The sequence below is a fragment of the Salmo trutta genome, chromosome 34, assembly GCF_901001165.1.
Source record: "Salmo trutta chromosome 34, fSalTru1.1, whole genome shotgun sequence".
Lineage (NCBI taxonomy): Eukaryota > Metazoa > Chordata > Actinopteri > Salmoniformes > Salmonidae > Salmo > Salmo trutta.
The window spans coordinates 38,408,087-38,430,224 of NC_042990.1; the positions used below are offsets into that span (position 1 = coordinate 38,408,087).

Below are 22,138 nucleotides of genomic sequence, written 5' to 3' on the forward strand. Positions count from 1 at the left end.
GAGTCCCATAGGACAGCGCACAATTGGCCCAGCGTCGTCCGGGTTTGGCCGTCATTGTAAATAAGAATTTGTTCTTAACTGACTTGCCGAGTTAAAAGGTTAATTAAATATTTTTTTAAAAAGTCAAAGGTCTCATAGTACTTGCAAGGGGGTAGAAATAAAAGACCAATGATCACAACATGTACATATTTTAATTAGCAACACATTGAGTATACAGGGTAAGAAAAATACATGAAATAAAAAAAACGGGGAAAAACCCAAAATAAGAGAAACCATCTTGGGTTCTTAATCAACACGGATGAATCTCTAAAACCCAGTGGCGCTCAAGAAAGTTAGTCATTCTTTATTATTTTTTTATGTAATAAAGAAAAAGTATTGCATTCCTCAAGCGGTAGCCCCCAGAGACAGACCAACGCTACAAACTAAAACATGGAAGACATGTGACGCTAACATGGATACACTCTACAGAAATGATTAATGTACTTTCATTGGAATAAAGCCATCCTTCTTCCAACATAACTCTGACGGTGAAAATAAACTCAAGAACAAAAAAACAAAACAGAATGTCTTCCTTTTTCAAAGAGTATGGGGAACACTGGTTACACCACAGTATATACACGCACGTTGTGTCAACACTACACAGTACAGAGAAAATAAGCAGTTGTTGTGTGACACGGTTTATATAGAAGGAAGAATTTCGCAATTAACCACTGAGGTTCAGGTTCAACATGTAGCAAACAGTCTCACAACAGAACGTTTTTTTTTTTTTGCAACAACAAAAAAATATGAGTTTCTATTGGAGAAATTCAGGTTGGTCCCTCCCTGTTATATTCTGTTTGCTAACATTTGGTTCCTAGTGAACACACCCCAGGCCAGTGCACATCTAAGTGAGTTGATACTACATTCAATTAAGTGCTTCTCAAATCAAACTGACACAGAACTAGATAACAATGCGAAGGTTGCATAGAAATATCTGGTTTAAACGTGTTTTATTTGACCTGATTAAACCAAACTGTCCAAGTTGAGTTACAATCTTGTTGAGATATGTGTTCTCAAAAAACACACACAGAATAGAGAATGTATCATTGGTAGCCACCTTTGTCAGTACATTTCAATATCCGTTTGTGGAATGTTTACATCTTAACCATAAATGATCATGTTCTCAAAAGACAGCCAGCATGAAAATGTTAAAAACAACATTTTACATTGGATCCAATGTTGTAGAATGAAATTGAAAAAGCAAGTAATACGAGTGTGGAATGGATACTTGCATATTGTGGGAATGAGGAACATCAAATTGATATAAAGAAGCAACCCAAAACCAAACGAAAGAACAAGGCAATTTTGTCTAATCTTGAGGTGTATTCATTTGTACAAACCGTTAACAAAACATTTTTGCAGCGGAAAACATTTAGCAATGAAAACTATTTTCTTATTGGACAAATTCAGCAAGGTCCCTCCTCGTTTCGCCTCCATTTGCTTCCGGTTGGTTCCTAGTGAATAAACCCCTGGTCTAAGAGCATTTTTTTGTGGATCCAACGATTCTGCAAGATTCATAAAGAATATCTACACCATCCCTTTAAGTGTTTTGATGCTCTGGACCTAAACAAGGATGTCTAAAATGGAATGAAAGTGACCTTTTGCAAGATATCCCCAAACTAGATATATACACTCTGCTCTCTGTACCGAGGTAAAGGTCAGGTGATTCCTACATGCGCGCTGATGCGTTAACCATGTTTTCAGTGTGCTCAACATAAAAATAAAAAAAAAATAAAAAGGGACAAATCCTAAAATTCAAGTCCAACATTTGCAGATTCACTGTATCTTAACCTCTTTATGACTGACACACACACACACGAAAAAGAGGGACCGATGGAGACAAGCACACACACAAAATACTCATCTGTGCCAACATCTTTACTGTAGATCACACTTTGCCTGTGTCCCAAATACCACCCTATTCCAACAGGGCTCTGGTCAAAAGTAGTGCACTATATAGGGAATAGGTTGCCATTTGGGATGAAGCCTTTCTTTAGCTAGCTTTGCCTCGCATAAAAGCTGTGATTTCCATGAACATTGTGTACTAGAGTTCTCAAAGGAAAATTAAAAAAGACCAAAACAAAAAACACGCAGGATGAAGAACCTTCAATAATCTTCCCTGACTGACACCACCATCATCATCCCCACCTTCAACTCTCCAGGAGGTACCAGAGTAGGTAGAAGCTGCTAACTGACTACAGATCCAGGGTCAGATTTTCTTGCACCGCCCTATTGGTTTTTAGATGGACGTAAGGTAATCTGCTGATCCTAGATCTGTGGTTAGGGGACAACTTTATCTAACTCTGGGGGAAAAATCATACAGACCCACACTCTTAACTCCCACATTAATAGTGGCTTGGCTTGCAGGCTGGTAATCGGTTGGTGAAGGGGAGACTGAGCGGTGTTGCCCAGGTAAGAGGTCTCATTCCTGGGCAGTGAGGGTGGCTGCACAGGCCTGGTTCTCAGTGTCCAACTCTGGGCCGCAGTGGCAGCCGTGGGAGCAGGGTATTGGGGAGCTAGGAGTGGTGGTGTCGGGGTCTGGGCTGGGCTCCTGGGAGTCTGTGGGGGGTAGGGAAGGGGATTCAGCCCCTGGGACGTTGTCCCCGGGGCCGGTGCTCAGACCCTGAACCTTCTTGCTGAGTTCGTTGCGTTCGTTCTGCAGCGCCCGGCAAAGCTTTTCCAACTTCCCTACCTTCCCCTGGAGGCTGTCGAACTCACGGTCCTGCAGAGTTTTCTACAGAAGACACACAGATACACAAACTTACACTGAGAACACCTGCTCTCCCCATGACATTTCACCTGGATTCACCTGGTCAGTCTATGATCCCTTATTGATGTCACTTGTTAAATCCACTTCAATCAGTGTAGATGAAAGGGAGGAGAGGTTAAAGAAGGATTTTTAAGCCTTGAGACAATTGAGACATGGATTGTGTACATGTGTAATTCAGAGGGTGAATGAGCAAAACAAAATATTTAAGTGCTGGGTTATGGTAGGTGCCAGGCGCACCGGTTTGTGTCAAGAACTACAACGCTGCTGGGATTTTGGCGCTCAACAGTTTCCTGTGTGTAACAAGAATGGTCCTAATGTTTCGTACACTCAAGTGTAAATCTTGCACTTTTCCCAACAAAAACACACCAATAGAAAAGCCCCATTCAGTGATTAAAATCCAGCCTACCTCCTCAGCCATGTTCAGCAGGGCCTTGTTGCTGCTCTCCCACCTGGAGCGATACATGGTGGTCTCCTTCTCCAGCTTCTTGATCTTCTTCGTCATCTACGGACACACAAAACAGGTCACATGACCGTGGACTACAACCAAGACAGACCATCTCTTCTGAGATCTCTGCTAACGTGTGACAGACACTCACCTTCTCCATCTCCTGTTTGAAGGTGGTGAACACCTCATTGCTCTTGGACAGAGTAGTCTGGAACTCCTCAAACTTCTCTGTGTATAAGGACAGCTGGATGGGCAGACAGGAGAGGATGGAAGGAAACGGGGAAAGAGAGGAAGGTCAGTTCACCACATTAACTTCCCAGCTGGTTGTTTACCAGAGCTAGATGCATCCACTCTGTCCCTAGAGCGTTCTAGATAGATACCTGTTGTTTGAGATGGACTTCCTGCTGCTTCATCAGCTCACACATCCTCTGAGACTCGACCGCTTCCTTCAACAGCTGGAGAGAAGAGGACACCAAAATAAAGAGTTGTGGGTTTGATTTAAGCAATAAGGCACGAGGGGGCGTTGCGTCGTGGCTAAGAAAAGCCCTTAGCCGTGGTATATTGGCCAGACACCACAACCCCCCCCCCCCCCCGAGGTGCCTTATTGCTATGATAAACTGGTTACCAACATAATTAGAGCAGTAAAAGTAAATGTCACAACCGTGGTATACTTTCAGCCAATCAGCATTCAGGGCTCGAACCACCTAGTTTCTAATCCCACATGATATAGTTATTGAGTTGGAACATGTTGATGAGTGTGTTCACCAAACAACCATATTCTACTATTACTCACAAAGTCCTTCTCTCTGTGATGGCGGTCCTCTGACTCCAGGAGAAGTTCCTGAGCCTGTTGTAGCTTAGCATCCACCAGCTGTTGCTGCAGGTCCTTATGCTTGAACACCTTGTCAATGTGCTGAGAGAGGACAGGGGGGGTTAATACTCACATGTCCAGAAAATTGTTACACCTTTAATGCAGTTGCGCCTCCTGCATGCTTTAGTTATGCAAGTAAAATGTCCACGTCCTTCCTGGCACAGAGCTGCAGCCCTCCTGTCTGCGTCCCACTCTAAACCACACTCCAACCATTCTCCCCATTCCAAAACACACCTCCTCTCGTAGTTCATACTGTTGGATGAGTTTCTTGAGCTTCTCTGCCAGCTCAGAGTTCTCCAGCCTCAGACTGGCATTCCTCTCATTATGCTGCTCCATCTGGGCCTGGATGTCATTCAGAGTCACCTGGGCACACACACACACACTAGAAGATGTTACATCATGATAGACAACCAGGAAGTGTTTAATCCTTGGGTGAAAGTCAGAAGTATTCCCTTGATTCTTGGCCTACTTCTCAACACTCATTGGAGAAGATGGTGGCAATAAATCAAGGAAAGACTAGAGATCCATCCTTTCTTTACACACACAACGCTAGTGGCTCACCTGGAAGTGTGATGTCACCACCTTCCTCTTCTCCTCCTCCACACGTGCACGCTGTGTCCCGTCCTCCTGCAAGAGCAAGTTAGGTTAAAAATGCAAAGCTCCATTGTTGTTCACTTCATAAATCATAAAATAAATAAAAAATTAAAAAAAACATTTTGGTTCACAAAGATATGGTCCTAGCAATCAGGGAACGATAAGACTCATCTAGTGTAGGTGCGTTGGAGAAGATCACTTTTGTCAAGTCGTTGAGCGTCATTGGTTACCGCCTTTCAAGGGGTGTTGCATTACGGGGATAAAATTGTCAGACTTGCGCCTATAATGTCGACTGCATGAACTTGACAAATATCACGGTGATCAAAAGTCATTAAGTTCAGTGCAGTCGACAGATGCTCTTCGCCAACTTCATCCTGCAGCCAATCCCCTGCATAGTGGGAGGCGCTACAGTCAACCAATCAATAGGCTGATTCTTCGCTGTTGACGTTGAGACTGGTGTTTTAAGGGTACTATTTAATGAAGCTGCCAGTTGATGACTTGTGAGGCCTCTGTTTCTCAAACTAGACACTAATGTACTTGTCCTCTTGCTCAATTGTGCACCGGGGCCTCCCCCTTTCTATTCTGATTAGAGCCAGTTTGCTCTGTTCTGTGAAGAGTGTAGTACACAGCGTTGTACGAGATCTTCAGTTTCTTGGCAATTTCTCGCATGGAATAGCCTTCCTTTCTCAGAACAAGAATAGACTGACGAGTTTCAGAAGAAAGGGCTTTGTTTCTGGACATTTTGAGCCTGTAATCGAACCCACAAATGCTGATGCTCCAGATACTCAACTAGTCTAAAGGTCAGTTTTATTGCTTCTTTAATCAGAACAACAGTTTTCAGCTGTGCTAACATAATTGCAAAAGGGTTTTCTAATGATCAATTAGCCTTTTAAAATGATAAACTTGGATTAGCTAACACAACGTGCCATTGGAACACAGGAGTGATGGTTGCTGATAATGGGCCTCTGTACGACTATGTAGATATTCCATTAAAAATGTACCGTTTCCAGCTACAATAGTAATTTACAACATGAACAATGTCTACATTGTTTTTCTGATCAATTTGATGTCATTTTAAAATGGACAAAAAATGCTTTTCTTTCAAAAACAAGGACTTTTCTAGGTGACCAAACTTTTGAACGGAAGTGTAAATTAATGTGATATTTAAGGCTCTTTATCACTAATTGATTATACAATTTACAAACATGATTCCAGTTTGAGAGTCTATGATTTGGGGGTTGAAGACAAGTTTATTTTGACATTATCAAGAAAATATTTTTTAAGCAATGGCAACACTGCCATGTTGATCTGAGCCTTTTTGTTGGAAAACCACATTGGTGTCCAACTTTCGGCTGTCGCAAACGCACCTCCGCGACTTGTCTGCAGTCGGTTGCTTTAGACTTACCGCTCAAAGGAGGCTTATGTGAGCTCTGCCCTCTCTGTCTGAACTATGACTTACGCCACACTGTGCTGGCCTGAATACCGACTTACGCCACACTGTGCTGGCCCGTCCTTTCCAGCCGTGTTAGCGCAATAATGGTGGCCAGCACATTCAAGCTCGCCTTAGCTCAGCCCGGTTTGGCGCAGTAGTGTGAGAAAGGTACAGCTTCATCATACTTTACCTCAGGGATCATTACCCAGATTCAGCCAAGGGGCGAATCGGAACATAATTTGTTATAATTTGTAGACTGCAAATTGAATGAAAGAAGCCCAAACAGATATTTGACTAAAACATATATTCATACCTTGCTTATATTTGTATACGATCAGATATCTCTCTATTATACGTGGAAATAATTTCAAACAGATTTCCAAAATTAGAAACTTTGCTGGTGTTTTATGTTAAACAACAAAATGAAAACACTTTTTTTCAGCTCAGAAAACTTTGGGGGCCCAAATAATATCACGCGCGGCCAAATTCGACCTGTGGGCCCCCAGTTGGGGAATCCTGCCAACCTTGAGTGTGCGGTTGTGTCTCTGCAGCTCCCTACAGAGTGACTCCAGTTTACTGCGTGCCAGGATGGCCTTGCTGTGTTCCTTCTTTAGGTGGTCTGTCTCCTGCACCAGCTGAGACTGTTTCTTCTGCAGGACACGCATTTGCTTCTGACTGTTGCGCTGCTCCTCCAGCTGCACGCACACACAGAAATTAGAGTTTAATGCGTAAAAAAACTATTCAAATGTTCAACTAATAATAAAAAAATAAAAAAATGTATTAAAACTCCAGTACACTTAAATGAAAAGCTATTGATAAAATGGCTACAATGAGACTAATGATGGAAGGCTAGAGGGGAAACAAACAAGGCTGCCAAGGGAAGCTGGGTGTGTCAGCCATGTCCTTGTCCAGTAAAGACCCTCCATCAGCCAGCCTCTCTCCCCCTCTGGGCTGCCTCCCCTCCATCAGCCAGCCTCTCTCCCCCTCTGGGCTGCCTCCCCTCCATCAGCCAGCCTCTCTCCCCCTCTGGGCTCCCTCCCATCCATCAGCCACACCCAGAAAAGGACTAAAAAACATATAGGCCTGTCACACATACACCAGATTGATCAGTTACATACACGGCTGCAATCGGTCACATAATCACACCTCACATGTTATGGACACACAGGACAGACCTGCACTGCATCACACATTCATGAATCAGCAATAAATCCAGGACTCAATCCCACATGGAAGGTCAGCCTACGTTGAGCCGACCCTGCCCATGATGACCAGACAGACACAGACAGACAAAGGAGACAAACTACTACTGGCTGATACACAGATGGAGGCTAACTACTACTGGCTGATACACAGATGGAGGCTAACTACTACTGGCTGATACACAGATGGAGGCCAGATATAAAAGGGCTGCTAGCATGCTAAAGTGAAACAAATAAAAAAAAGTTAATTTACTAAACCAACAGCCTTTGAGCCACACCAGACCCAGAGTCTTTATTAGAGTCACTACTTACCAGATCAGCATACTTCTTACAGAGGCCTGTCAGTTTCTCCTCTGGTGTACTCAGAGTATTCAGGGTCTGCATCAGCAGGGTGATCTCTTTACCTGCAACACACAGGGGGGGGGCATTCAGCGCAACACCACCTCATCACAACAGGGACCCAACAACACACGGGGGGGGGGGGGCATTCAGTGCAACACCACCTCATCACAACAGGGACCCAACACACAAGGGGAAGCTGTCCAGTCCTAAACCCCTAGCCACCACCTGTATGGCTAAACAAATCTTATGGATGACAGCTAGATGTATTAGTGACCAATACGGATGGGTAAGAGCTCCATACTGTTCTTCAGGACCAGGGTTGGAGGTCACCGACCAACACCCAGATCAACGACAAGCACCTAGGAATATGTCCTAGGGGTTGATTTCAGACAGAGCAACAGAACCAGTCCTTACCCAGACCCTTCACCTTCTTCTTCTCCTGAGTCTTTACTTTCTCCTTCTCCGCCCCGCCGGCGTTCACTTTGACATCCTCTGGCTTCACGTCCAGCTCCTTCTCATTGGCCAGGCCGTTGAGCACAGGGCCGTGTGATTGGCCGTTGGGCAGGTTAACCCCGTCCTCCCCGTTGTCCTCCAGGCAGTAGGTGTTGAGGATGTCCTCCAGCTGGCGGCTCAGCTCCTCAGCCATGTCACACTGAGACGATACCCCCTCCGCTACAGTAGAGACTGGGACGGGTACATGGTCTGCCATAGTAGAGACTGGGACGAAAGCAGGCTCTTCTACAGGTGGGACCGCGGGGAGAGCTGCAGACTCTGCTGTGTTGGGAACGGCAGACACTTCAGCCACTAGATACAGAAGTGAAGGAAAAATATGTTATTACAACACTAGCTAAGGTGTACCGGCTGTATGGAAGCGTTAACTCATCACCGTCACAATATATGGCTATGCTGCTGCCACCGTTGTGATACTTTGCGGTCCTGCCTATGTGCTTATGTGTACTAGGGTTGAAGGGTGGGAACCCAGTTACTAAGATTTACCACCCAAAACCACTCCCTTTACCCAGGATAAATAACAGAATTATTTAAAATGAATAGCATGGCGTGAAATGGAACTGTTAAAATGATATGCAATGTCTAAATCTGGCTTCTTTACGGCCTCAGCATGATGACTCATCAACATTCCGGGTGGGGACAGACAGCCCATCTCCGGGTGGGGACAGACAGCCCATCTCCGGGTGGGGACAGACAGCCCATCTCCAGGTGGAGTGAGTTTGAAATGCATATAGACCGATCATGGTAACGTTTTCTTCTTGTGACAGGTAGGCCTACATTTGCTGCTGCATAGCCTATGCTACAGCAATATAAAGAACGCAGTATTTTCACTTTCGGATGAAATACGTGCCCATATTAAACTGCTTCCTACTCAAACTCAGAAGCTAGGATATGCATATTATTAGTAGATTTGGATAGATAACACTCTGAAGTTTATAAAACTGTTTGAATGATGTCTGAGTATAACATATGGCATGCAAAAACCTGAGAAAAATCCAACCAGGAAGTGGAAATCTGATGCTTGTAGTCTTTCCAAGTCATTGCCTATCTAACACACAGTGACTTAGGAAGTGCAAAATGAAACCTAAGGCTTCCACTAGATGTCAACAGTCTTTAGAACCTAGTTTCAACCTTTTGCAGTGAACAGAGAGCGAACAAGAAGACCGGGAAGTTGGTGACCCAGAAAATGACATGAGTTCATTGGCGCACATTCACATGAGGTAGCTGTGTTCCATAACGTTTAAGACATTGGAATATTCTGGTTGGAATATTATTGATGTTTTACGTTAAAAAGGCCCTAAAGATTGATGCTTTACAACATTTGGCATGTTTCAACGAACGTAAATATAACTTTTTTTTACTTTTCGTCGTGAAATTTTCCACGCACTTCCTACATTTGGAGTAGCTTACTGAACGCGCAAACAAAAAGGAGGTATTTGGACATAAATTATGGACTTTATCAAACAAAACAACATTTATTGTGGACCTGGGATTCCTGGAAGTGCCTTCTGATGAAGATCAAAGTGAATATTTCTAATGCTATTTATGATTTTAGATGACTCCAAAATGGCGGGCATCTGTATTGCCTAGTGTATTTTTCTGAGCGCCGTACTCAGATTATTGCAAAGTGTGCTTTCCCCGTGAAGCTTTTTTGAAATCTGTCACAGCGGTTTCATAAAGGAGATGTTCATCTATAATTCTTTGAATAACAGTTTAATATTTTATCAACATTTATGAGTATTTTTGTAAATTGTTGTGCTGATTCACCTGCAGTATTGGAGGCAAAATATTTTCTGAACATCACACGCCAATGTAAAATGCTGTTTTTGGATATAAATATTAACTTGATCAAACAAAAAAAATGCATGTATTGTGTAACATGATGTCATAGCAGTGTCATCTGATGAAGATCGTCAAAGGTTAGTGCATCATTTTAGCTGGTTTTCTGGTTTTTGTGACATCTCCTTGCTTGGAAAATGGCTGTGGTTATTTTTGTATATGTACTGTCCTAACATAATCTAATGTTTTGCTTTCGTTGTAAAGCCTTTTTAAAATCGGGCAACGTGGTTCGATTCAGAAGAAGTGTATCTTTAAGATGGTGTAAAATAGTCGTATGTTTGAGAAATTGAAATTATTACATTTGTGGTTTTGAATTTGGCGCTCCGATTTTTCACTGGCTATTGTCAAAATCAATCCCGGTGTCGTATGAAGTTAAAGCAGCATTCAAAATAGATAACAGATTTTTGTTAATTAAGATATATATCCTAGCCTACCTCTTTCAGGTAATAAATTCAATGCAGTATTAGCCTTATATTTAGTTAATTAATGATGGGTTATGCAAAATAAGCTTACAACTTAGCCTTTAGCCCCTGTTTCTTGAGCAATACACACACCTATGCTCCACTGGCCTCTCCTTAAAAAAACTTCCTTAGCTCTTGGGGTCTCATGCAGGAAAAGCTAGACTAGAATAGCTTGCTGGAAATCATTGTTTGTCCCGTTTCTTCTACCAAAACACTATTCGAAGAGGGACGGAAGCTCGTTTGCTGAATGTTAAATACAGCAGCCAACAGAACTCAAAGGTAGTTTGAAAGAAGACCAAACGCGCAATGGTGGTAGGCTATAGCAATTATTAATTCAGACCCATAACCATTCAGATGGCGGTGGTAGGCTATAGCAATAATTTATTCAGACCCATAACCATTCAATATTCGTGAAGAGAAGTGAAAACCTCCTGCATCTAATTCTGGTCCTATATTATTCAAGGATGTCATTAGAATGATGAAGATAAGGACAACGAAACACTTTCATTTAACATTTGAAAGTGAGGAAGGAAGCAACAACAGATAGAGAAACAAGTAGACTAATTAACAGGGGAACTATTATGAAAGATATATACACACACCACTCGAGTCAGCCTACAAATTATACAAATAGGCCCCATTATATTTCAACATGAAAAACAAATTCGCTAGCCTACACTAGTAACTTTGGGTGGCGCAGAAATTGGCCCAGCGCCATCCGGGTTAGGGGATTTTTTTTTAAACCTTTATTTAAAAACTAGGCAAGTCAGTAAAGAACAAATTCTTATTTACAATGATGGCCTACCCCGGCCAAACCTGGACGACGCTGGGCCAATTGTGCACCGCCCTACGGGACTCCCAATCACAGCCGGATGTGATGCAGCCTGGATTCGAACGAGATACTTGCCGGTTTGAAAATAAGAATTTGTTCTTAACTTCTTAAAGTGTAGGGGGCAGTATTTTCAAGGCCGGATGAAAAACGTACCCAAATTAAACTGCCTCCTACTCAAACGCAGAAGCTAGAATATGCATATTATTAGTAGATTTGGATAGAAAACACTCTGAAGTTTCTAAAACTGTTTAAATAAAGTCTGTGAGTATAACAGAACTCATATGGCAGGCAAAAACCAGAGAAAAATCCAACCAGGAAGTGGGAGATCTGAGAATTGTAGTTGTTCTTTTGAATCCCTATCAAAACCCAGAACGTGACCCCTCTGTGGGGGTCATGTTGCACTTCCTAAGGCTTCCATTGGCTGTCAAAAGCCTTCAGAAGGTTTTTCCATCATTCTCCTGTAACCGGGCAGAGAATAGGAGCTCAGTCAATGAGTGGACTGCCTGGGACCAGTGAGTTGTTTACTGCGCAGGCACGTTTGGCGCGCCCCTCCTTTTTCTCCTGGAATGAATACGCTATCGTCCGGTTGGAATATTATCGCATTTTTACGTTAAAAATACCATAAAGATTGATTGTAAACAACGTTTGACATGCTTCTACTAACGGTAATGGAACATTTAGACTTTTCGTGTCTCGAATTGCGCTCGCGCATAATGCTTTTGGATAGTGACCTGGTATTTGGACATAAAAATGGATTATTTCGAACAAAAACAACATTTCTTGTGGAAGTAGCAGTCCTGGGAGTGCATTCTGACGAAGATCAGCAAAGGTAAGAGAATATTTATAATACTAATTCTGAGTTTAGGTGACCCCAGAACTTGGCGGGTGTCTATATAGTTTGCTTTGATGGCGAGCTATGTACTCAGGATATAGAAAAATGTGCTTTCGCCGAAAAGCTATTTTAAAATCTGACACAGCGGTTGCATCAAGGAGTACTGTATCTATAATTCTTCAAATAATTCTTATGTATTTTGTCAACGTTTATGACGAGTATTTTTGTAAATTGATGTGCTCATTCACCGGATGTTTTGGTGGGAATACATTTTCTGAACATCATGCGCCAATGTAAAATGCTGTTTTTGGATATAAATATGAACTTTATCGAACAAAACATACATGTATTGTGTAACATGATGTCCTAGGAGTGTCATCTGATGATGATCATCAAAGGTTAGTGCTTCATTTAGCTGTGTTTTGGGTTTTTGTGACATATCTCCTTGCTTGGAAAATGACTGTGTGGTTATTTTTGTCTATGTACTCTCCTAGCATAATCTAATGTTTTGCTTTCGCTGTAAAGCCTTTTTAAAATCGGACAATGTGGTTACATTAAGGAGAAGTGTATCTTTAAAATGGTGTAAAATAGTCGTATGTTTGAGAAATTGAAATTATGATATTTTTGCTGTTTTGTATTTCGCGCCATGCTATTTCACTGGCTGTTGAATAGTGTGGGACAGTCACGTCCCACCTTGCCCAGAAAAGTTAACTGACTTGCCTAGTTAAATAAAGGTTAAATAAAAAAAAAACTTGTGTAGGCTGCATGTGCTGCACAAAAAGCAGGGAGAGAACATGATTCATCACAGTTGAAGGATGTGCGTAATTCCAGTCCCTACAATACAGTTCACACACAAAAAGATGAACCTACTGAAGCTCAGAAGTTTCATTTATTTACCCAAGACAGCTCAGAGCTAGCCACATCAATGGGCTTTCATGTTTTTCTGTATTGGATAACGGCACAATCATTTGGCCTTTTTTTTTTTAGCTTGGGCTCATGAAATGTCTAATGTAGGGCTGATAAAATGTATTTAATGTATGGCTCATCATGCTCAGCTAACGTCAGGCTTGAACTTTCAATCAGAAAAGTGATTTATTCTCAGGACGGAACATTTGTAAAATAGCGTGAAAATATTCAACCCTAAAGTGTAAATAGGAATTAAGTGTCATGAGGGTTGTTGAAGGTTCCTTAGCTCAATAGACGTGGAGTTAAATTCATTATTTTAATACTGCAAAACTTTACACGATGTGGCTGAAAGATGTGATAGCTACTCAAAACTATAGTGACAAATAGTCAAACCTTGTCAAAATATGTTCACCATAAACATTGAAAATTTGTGCATGTGACTAGTGTTATTATTTCCATAACATCAGTGACAACACAGTGCCAACTTTACCTGAACTTTCAGCCCCATCAATCTGTGATGGTCTATCTGGCTCTTTAGGGCTGACGGTGTCTATAACGTCTTTTGGACTACTGGTCTCTGTAACGTCTTTTGCCGCTGTGCTTCCCTCAATCTCTCCAGTGCCAGGTGGTGGAGCCGCGTCACTGCCCTGCGTGGCCGACTCTTCCGTGTCCTGTTTCTTCATGATGAAATGCCTGAAACATATTATAAAAAAAATGTTAGTCGATCATTGTTTGTTTAAGTAAAACTCTAACTGTGCCGTGTCTGTTACAGATCCGAATATTCAAATATTCGCTGGCTATTATAAAACACATGTTGCACCTGCACTTGAGAAAAGCAAGAAACGGAACTGCCAAACGTCAATGGGGATGTGTCACTGAAGTCTAGTTAAACCTTTAAGTTAGCTAACTTTCGGTCAGTTGGTCACCAGTAATCACGCTTATACGAATGTAAAATGAATCTGAAATGGCGAACGACAGCGAACTAACGTTAACTAGCTAAGTTACCAGCATAGCAACGAATAAATGTGGACGAAGTTACATTTTCAAGACGGCCAAACTCTAGCTAGCTATATGCTAGCTAGTAGAAGAGTTTACAATTTTGGAAAGTCATCAACTCACTAGTTTTGTCTAGCAAGTGAACCAACACCCCTTCTATTAGCAACCAAACACAACTTAGCTACTAGAAAGTGAAACTAGTTTAACAAATAACAGTGCCGCTTAGAAGAGTTCGTAAGCTAGCTAAGTTCGCTAGTTAGCATTTTGCTTTCTAGCTTGGCTCTACGCTAGGGAACAACCCAAAGAAACACGAAACCTCATATGGCACAGTCATTATTCATACTTGGAATAAGCCTTAGGTACTTTATTAGAAAATAAATATTACGGTTTACCTTCTTCCAACTCAATAAATACACGTCTCTGTTGCCTGCTGCTTTTCCTCCTACCAACCGAGACAGGAAATACACAATGCACAACGGAAGTGCGTATATAAAATTTGCGGGAAAGTGGAATATGTCGTTCAAACGCCCGACTCAGAACTACAAAAACTTTTATTCACGGTTTCTATACTGAACAAAAATATAAACGCAAGATGCAACAATTTTAACAACTTTACTGAGTTACAGTTCATATAAGGAAATCAGTTAATTTAAATAAATGTATAAATCCCTTATCTATGGATTTCACATGACTGGGCAGAGGTGCAGCCATGGGTGGGCCAGGGAGGGCATAAGCCCACCCACTTGGGAGCCAGCCCAGACAATCTGAATGAGTTTTTCCCCACATAAAGGCTTTATTACAGACAGAAATACTCCTCCGTTTCATCAGCTGTCCAGGTGGCTGGTCTCAGATGATACCCCAGTTGAAGAAGCCAGATGTGGAGGTCCTGGGCTGGCGTGGTTTCACGTAGTCTGCGGTTGAGGCCGGTTGGACGTACTGTCAAATTCTCTAAAATGACATTAGAGGTGGCTTATCGTAGAGAAATTAACATTACATTCTCTCACAACAGCTATGGTGGACATTTGCACAGTCAGCATGCCAATTGCACTCTCCCTCAAAACTTGAGACATCTGTGGCATTGTGTTGTGTGACAAAACTGCACATTTTAGAGAGGCCTTTTGTCCCCAGTACAATGTGCACCCATGTAATGATCATGCTGTTTAATCCGCTTCATGACATGCCACACCTGTCAGGTGGATCGATTATTTTTAGCAAAGGAGAAACGCTCACTAACAGGGATGTAAACAAATTTGTGCACAAAATTTGAGAGAAGTAAGATTTTCATGCACATGGAACATTTCTGGGATATTTTATTTCAGCTCGTGAAACACGGGACCAAAACTTTACATGTTGCGTTTATATTTTTGTTCAGTAAAGTTTCTTCTCACACAAACAGCAGTAAAATGCATTCACGTTTTGGTATCTTTTTTTGTCATTCAAAACATGTTCAAGCAAAGGAAAAAAAATCAACAGACATTGAAAGGGTTGCAACATTTGTTTTAATATATATATTTGACAGTTTCCACTTGTATACATTTCCAATATTTGTTAATGCATTTTTTTTTGTTTATGTATTCCTGTTTGTGTCATGTTCCGTTGAAGTGTATCAGTTTCTCGTCACTCATTCATATCGTCGGTAAAGTCAAGTCAAGTCACAGTATAAGATGGGTAATCGTAAGCACAAAAAAAACAATTGTTTTAAAAATAAATACATTGCGAAAGATAAATGAGAGGATCAAAAGAGTATACATCAAGACTGGTCAGTTATGACATATGAAAAATACTTTACAAACATTTCGCATTGTAAACAATTGTAGAATAGATAGCATTATTTATTTGATAAAGCTGAGCACTAAAGGCGTGGCTTGGGATTTTCGAAGATATACACATTTACAGGATCTAGGACGGACGACAAGAAAAGTCCCATTTAAATGTTATCTTCATTCTTTTTCAAATCTTTGCCTAGGGGTAGGAGTTATTTCGGACCATAGGGCCTGACAGGCCTATAGGAAATAACTACAACCCAGTAGGCCCTCCCAAATGGCACCCTATTTCATATATAGTGCACTACTTTTGACCATGGCCAATAGGTTTCTGGTCAAAAGTTGTGGATTATATAGGGGCCTCAAACTCAACTCTGGCCCTTGAAGCCAGTTTCACTGCACTATTTCATTGTTCCCTTCTAATCAGGGACTGATTTAGACCTGGGACATCAGATGTGTGCAATTCATTATCAAGTATAAAAGAAAATACCCCTGCTATAGGGAATATAGTGCCATTTGGGACACCGTAATTTTAGTAAATAAATACTTTAACACCTTTTTTCCCCCTTCTTAAAACTGGTTAAGGGCTTGTAAGCATTTCACTGTAAGATCTACACCTGGTGTACTGGACGCATGTGACAAATAACATTTGATTTTCTCCTGGTCAGGAAAAACCTCCTGGCCCTCTACTATTGCCATATGAAGCATTTCAGCACTTTGCAGAAATCATTACACATGTGTATGATTCATTAAGCTCTGTTAATTGCACTGAAGAGAGAGGGGGAAGGAAGGAAGGAAAATTCTGTCCCAAATGACAAGTCTATTCCCTATGTAACACACTACTTTTCACCAGAGCCCCATGGACCCCTGTTCTAAAAGTAGTACATTAGATATGCACTTTGGGAAGCAGTCTTAAATGAATCCCTGGGGATGGCTGACTTCTAGAGAATATTCTATTGCAGCTCTGGTTGGTTGGTAGGTTGTTCATTCTCAGCCAAGGATGTAGCTTCTGATTCGCTGTGCTAAATCAAGACATAGCTCAAAGTTGTCTCTGGACAAGTGATTGGTTGATTGAGTGACTGGGTCTGGACAGCCAATAATAATTATATACCCTCCATATCCAAGTCAATATACATACAACGGCAAAGCACCACAAAGTAAAAAAAAAAAAAAAAGTCTCCATTTTGAATTAGCTGTTAGTTGTTTGTGGGTAGATGGGTTACTCATTGTGTGGCTGTTAGTTGTTTGTGGGTAGATGGGTCGTGCCAACATGGAAGTTCCAGTTGAGCAGACCGTTCAGCAGGGCACAACAGTTTGGAACATTAAGATAGAAATATTTCTATGTAGAACAAACATGCCTCTAAAATGTAGAATAATGAATCACGGTGGCTCCATTTGTGGCTTCTCCATCTGCAATGTTTGAAAATGTTTTGCTACTGAACATGGCCCTGCCTGCTATAACTGACCTGAACCTGGGCCCGGAGCTTTTCTAGAGCATGTTACCTAACTAAGGAAAAACTCAGGGACCTAATGTGCAGTGCAGTCTGTCTCAGCCTAAAATTACACTTGATGGCTCTGCCTTTTTCTAATCAAACCCATGTCTGGACTGGCGGTCCTGCAGTTGCATCAGCTTGAGGTCTGAACAGTGAAAACACATTCAAATGGAAGAAAAGAGCATCGTTATTCACTTAGACGGATCACCATGATAGAATAAAATAAGTTTTTTTTTTTTTGCCGATTAAATTATTCCTCTGTTCTGACCCAATCCCACAGTTTTTTTTGTGCAAAAAGCAGTAAAGAATGCCACTTGTTTAGAGAAACCACGGCAAGTCATGGAACTAGAAGATAAGGAAAATACAGCAACAGTATTGTGCACTACAAACGTACACATTCAAGAAAAAAAAAAGAAAAGATTATGATCACTAAATCAAGAGACATTTAAATCAACCTCAAGTCTTTAGTTGGTCAAGATTGGCACTTCAGTGAATAGGAGTGCATTTTCCTTTTTTAACAATTAGAAATATATATTTGATCCACTGATTTGTTTAATATCTTACTATTCTGGTAGTCTTTGTTGATAGACTGCACACAAAAGTAGACATGAAAAAAAAAACCAAAACAAATAAGCCTACTAATATATAAAATGCTGCTTCACATGTTAGTGATGTAGAGAAAGTTATTTAGCTAATGTTTCATTCTTTTCTAGATGTATTTAGTCTCAGATGTCTGTTTGGAGATCACTTGTTCTGTGGACAACCATTTCCCCTTTTAGAGAACCATGGTGCATACTGCTCTCTGTCAGATCAATGCCAAGCTTTGTCTCTTAACAAATTTGAATACATTTTGCATGTCAACCAAAGCACATGTCCCAAACCATTGCAGACCACAAATCATCCTCATCATTGCAGACCGCGAATCATCCTCATCATTGCAGACCGCGAATCATCCTCATCATTGCAGACCGCGAATCATCCTCATCACTACAGACCGCGAATCATCCTCATCACTACAGACCGCGAATCATCCTCATCACTACAGACCGCGAATCATCCTCATCACTACAGACCGCGAATCATCCTCATCACTACAGACCGCGAATCATCCTCATCACTACAGACCGCGAATCATCCTCATCACTACAGACCGCGAATCATCCTCATCACTACAGACCGCGAATCATCCTCATCACTACAGACCGCGAATCATCCTCATCACTACAGACCGCGAATCATCCTCATCACTACAGACCGCGAATGATCCTCATCATTGCAGACCACGAATCATCCTCATCATTGCAGACCATAACATATAATAGGGTAAGACATTGCATAAAGCCATGGCCCTCAACCTACCGAGACATCACATCAGGTAGGACAATATAACCATAAGGGAATGACTTGCTATATAAACAGGTGCAAAGGCAAGGGTCCTCTCATAGCTAGCATATGAAGTCACCCCCCCCAAAATGAGGAAATCCTGCTGCGTTACATATATCCTTCCAAAAAAGACACTTCAGACTTTGTGAAAAGTTTGAAATAAAACATACAGCTTTTAACCCCACATTGTCCACATTCACTTTTTTTTTGCTACCAAACAATCCAAAAATGCTACTATTCCGATGTTGTTTAGCTCAACCCAGTCGGTTCAAGGGGAAATGGGGGGATGCACAGAACAAGTTGCTACCAGACTCCGATGGGAACATAATCATTGAACATATGTCTCTTCCCTCACACAACTGCAGTCAGTGAAAAAGGTCACACACTACCAGACTTTGGATCCATAAGCTCCACTCAACCCATAGACACTGATCTGAGTTCAGCTTTAACGCCCCCCCCCCCCCAAATTTATATTTAAGGTTATGATTGAGGTTAAGCCGATCCTAGATCTGTGTCTAAGGGCATAACATCAAACCATCTTCAGTCAATGTAGCAGAGAAGGGAGAAAATAGGTTTCCCTAATATCAAGAATTACACCATGCACTTCCTCAAGAAAATAACAGAATCTCTGATATTCTTTAAAAGGGAGGTATGAAATGTTGCTGTGAATGTGATTGTTTCACTTTAATAATCCGTTGTGTCATTACCTTCCATCTCCAGTATTAATCTAATCTTTTCAAAAAGCATCGCACTGTGGGTGGGTGCATTATTTAATAAAACATGTTTTCTAAGTGCATAACTTCAAAAGTGCCTAAAAAAAGGAAGTGGCAAAAACGATGCAAGAAAACCTTGAATGAACATACTGCATCGAAAACCAAACCTGTGGAAATAAGAACACAGAAAGAAAAAGAAAACCCATGGATCATTCAAAAAAAATTAAATTAAAAAAGGGGATTATGGAAGTTGTATCTCCTTGTTGTGTAACACTCGTCCGTGTGTACAGTGTACTGTCTGCTGGTGTTGTATGCATGAAGTGTGTGTGCAAATACATCTTCTTTACTAGAATATCTGCGGTTAGGTTCGTCACGGTCTAAATTAAAAAGACGTATCCCTTGCCAAACCCTGGTTGTCGTTAGATCTATGTTTTCATCTCAAATGACACCCTGTCTGATATAGAGGCTCCCTAGGTGGCTCCTGTCAAAACGAGTGTACGAAGAGGAATACAGTGCCATTTAAAATGCACCCTATGAGAGGGACAGAGAATAACACACATCGATACCTAGTACTTATCCCCATGATACCTAGTACATATCCCCATCACAATGATACCTAGTACATATCCCCATCACAATGATACCTAGTACTTATCCCCATGATACCTAGAACTTCTCCCCATCACAATGATACCTAGTACTTATCCCCATGATACCTAGTACATATCCCCATCACAATGATACCTAGTACTTATCCCCATGATACCTAGTACATATCCCCATCACAATGATAGCTAGTACTTATCCCCATGATACCTAGTACATATCCCCATCACAATGATAGCTAGTACTTATCCCCATGATACCTAGTACATATCCCCATCACAATGATAGCTAGTACTTATCCCCATGATACCTAGTACATATCCCCATCACAATGATAGCTAGTACTTATCCCCATGATACCTAGTACATATCCCCATCACAATAATACCTAGTACATATCCCCATCACAATGATACCTAGTACTTATCCCCATGATACCTAGAACTTCTCCCCATCACAATGATACCTAGTACTTATCCCCATAATACCTAGTACATATCCCCATCACAATGATACCTAGTACTTATCCCCATGATACCTAGTACATATCCCCATCACCATAATACTGAGTACTTATCCCCATGATGACTAGTACTTATCCCCATGATGACTAGTACTTATCCCCATGATAGCTAGTACTTATCCCCATCACTTATCCCCACGATGCCTAGTACTTATCCCCACGATGCCTAGTACTTATCCCCACGATGCCTAGTACTTATCCCCACGATGCCTAGTACTTATCCCCACGATGCCTAGTACTTATCCCCACGATGCCTAGTACTTATCACCATCGCAACGATGCCTAGTACTTATCACCATCGCAATGATGCCTAGTACTTATCACCATCGCAACGATACCTAGTACTTATCACCATGATACATAGTACTTATCCCCATCACAATGACCCATGCAACGTTACAAGTTGTCATTTCCATTTCTTTCCAACACGGCAGAGTTGCAAAATTACGTTTACTTTTCTCAAATTCCCGTTTTACAGAAATCCTGGTTGGAGGATTCAACAGTAGAACGCAAAAACAACAACAGATATCAGATGTAACCCTACACACAATCACCACACTATTACCTCACCGCCAACTAGACAATAGATGGTATTACCTCACCATCAACTAGACAATAGATGGTATTACCTCACCATCAACTAGACAATAGATGGTATTACCTCACCACCAACTAGACAATAGATGGTATTACCTCACCATCAACTAGACAATAGATGGTATTACCTCACCATCAACTAGACAATAGATGGTATTACCTCACCATCAACTAGACAATAGATGGTATTACCTCACCATCAACTAGACAATAGATGGTATTACCTCACCATCAACTAGACAATAGATGGTATTACCTCACCATCAACTAGACAATAGATGGTATTACCTCACCATCAACTAGACAATAGATGGTATTACCTCACCATCAACTAGACAATAGATGGTATTACCTCACCATCAACTAGACAATAGATGGTATTACCTCACCACCACTAATATGTGATAACTGTCCCCTGAACTATACCATCTAATACATGATAAGCTCTGTCCCCTGTACTTTCTCTTCTCAATGGGACATTAAATTCTTATATATTGTTAGATTTTCTAAGACCTAAATTACGGCACTCTCTCCCGCTCCCCCTCTTCCTCCACTCCCCCTCCTCCTCCTCCTCCTCCTCCTCCTCTCTCCCGCCCCCCCTGCCTCTCTCCCACGCCTCTCTCAAACGAGAGGTGCGTACTACCAGGGTGCGTACTACCAGGGTGCGTACTACCAGGGTGCGTACTACCAGGGTGCGTACTACCAGGGTGCGTACTACCAGGGTGCGTACTACCAGGGTGCGTACTACCAGGGTGCGTACTACCAGGGTGCGTACTACCAGGTGTTTGGCAAAGGGATACTCCATGACAGTAGGTAAGGCAATAGAAACACCATGCAAATCCTACCACAGACACACCGGGGGGGGGGGGGGGGCAGCAACACCTCATCACATTCCAGGGCCTAGTACAACTCAGCCAGCACAAAGATATTTACACCAGGGCCAAGTCCCAAATGGCACACTATATATATTACACAGCTTTTGGCCAGAG

At 41.7% G+C, this 22,138-nt stretch overlaps 1 protein-coding gene and 1 long non-coding RNA gene across 2 annotated transcripts; both read right to left on the bottom strand.

The window, feature by feature from the left end:
• Positions 1-172: 172 nt before the first annotated feature.
• On the bottom strand, positions 173-14,544 carry txlna (taxilin alpha). The gene is made up of 12 exons (XM_029732828.1): positions 14,464-14,544; positions 13,566-13,768; positions 8,110-8,499; positions 7,666-7,757; positions 6,676-6,846; positions 4,687-4,752; positions 4,360-4,488; positions 4,048-4,167; positions 3,635-3,709; positions 3,406-3,498; positions 3,216-3,311; positions 173-2,773 (listed from the first exon to the last, which is right to left on the bottom strand). Exons 2-12 carry the CDS (start codon positions 13,756-13,758, stop codon positions 2,462-2,464), a joined length of 1,737 nt encoding a protein of 578 aa, XP_029588688.1. The 5' UTR covers positions 13,759-13,768; positions 14,464-14,544; the 3' UTR covers positions 173-2,461.
• Positions 14,545-15,548: 1,004 nt separating this feature from the next.
• On the bottom strand, positions 15,549-21,724 carry LOC115174139 (uncharacterized). Its single transcript, XR_003871735.1, has 2 exons — positions 20,518-21,724; positions 15,549-20,167 (listed from the first exon to the last, which is right to left on the bottom strand). It is a non-coding gene; the product is annotated as an uncharacterized LOC115174139 (long non-coding RNA).
• Between the last annotated feature and the right edge of the window lie 414 nt (positions 21,725-22,138).

Coding starts and splice junctions, on each gene's coding strand:
- txlna (XM_029732828.1), bottom strand. CDS start 13,758: ATGAAGAAACAGGACACGGAAGAGTCGGCCACGCAGGGCAGTGACGCG. Junction 6,847..7,665: donor GTAAGAAGTATGCTGATCTG/GTAAGTAGTGAC, acceptor GTGTGCGTGCAG/CTGGAGGAGCAGCGCAACAG. Junction 4,168..4,359: donor AGTATGAACTACGAGAGGAG/GTGTGTTTTGGA, acceptor GTCCTCTCTCAG/CACATTGACAAGGTGTTCAA.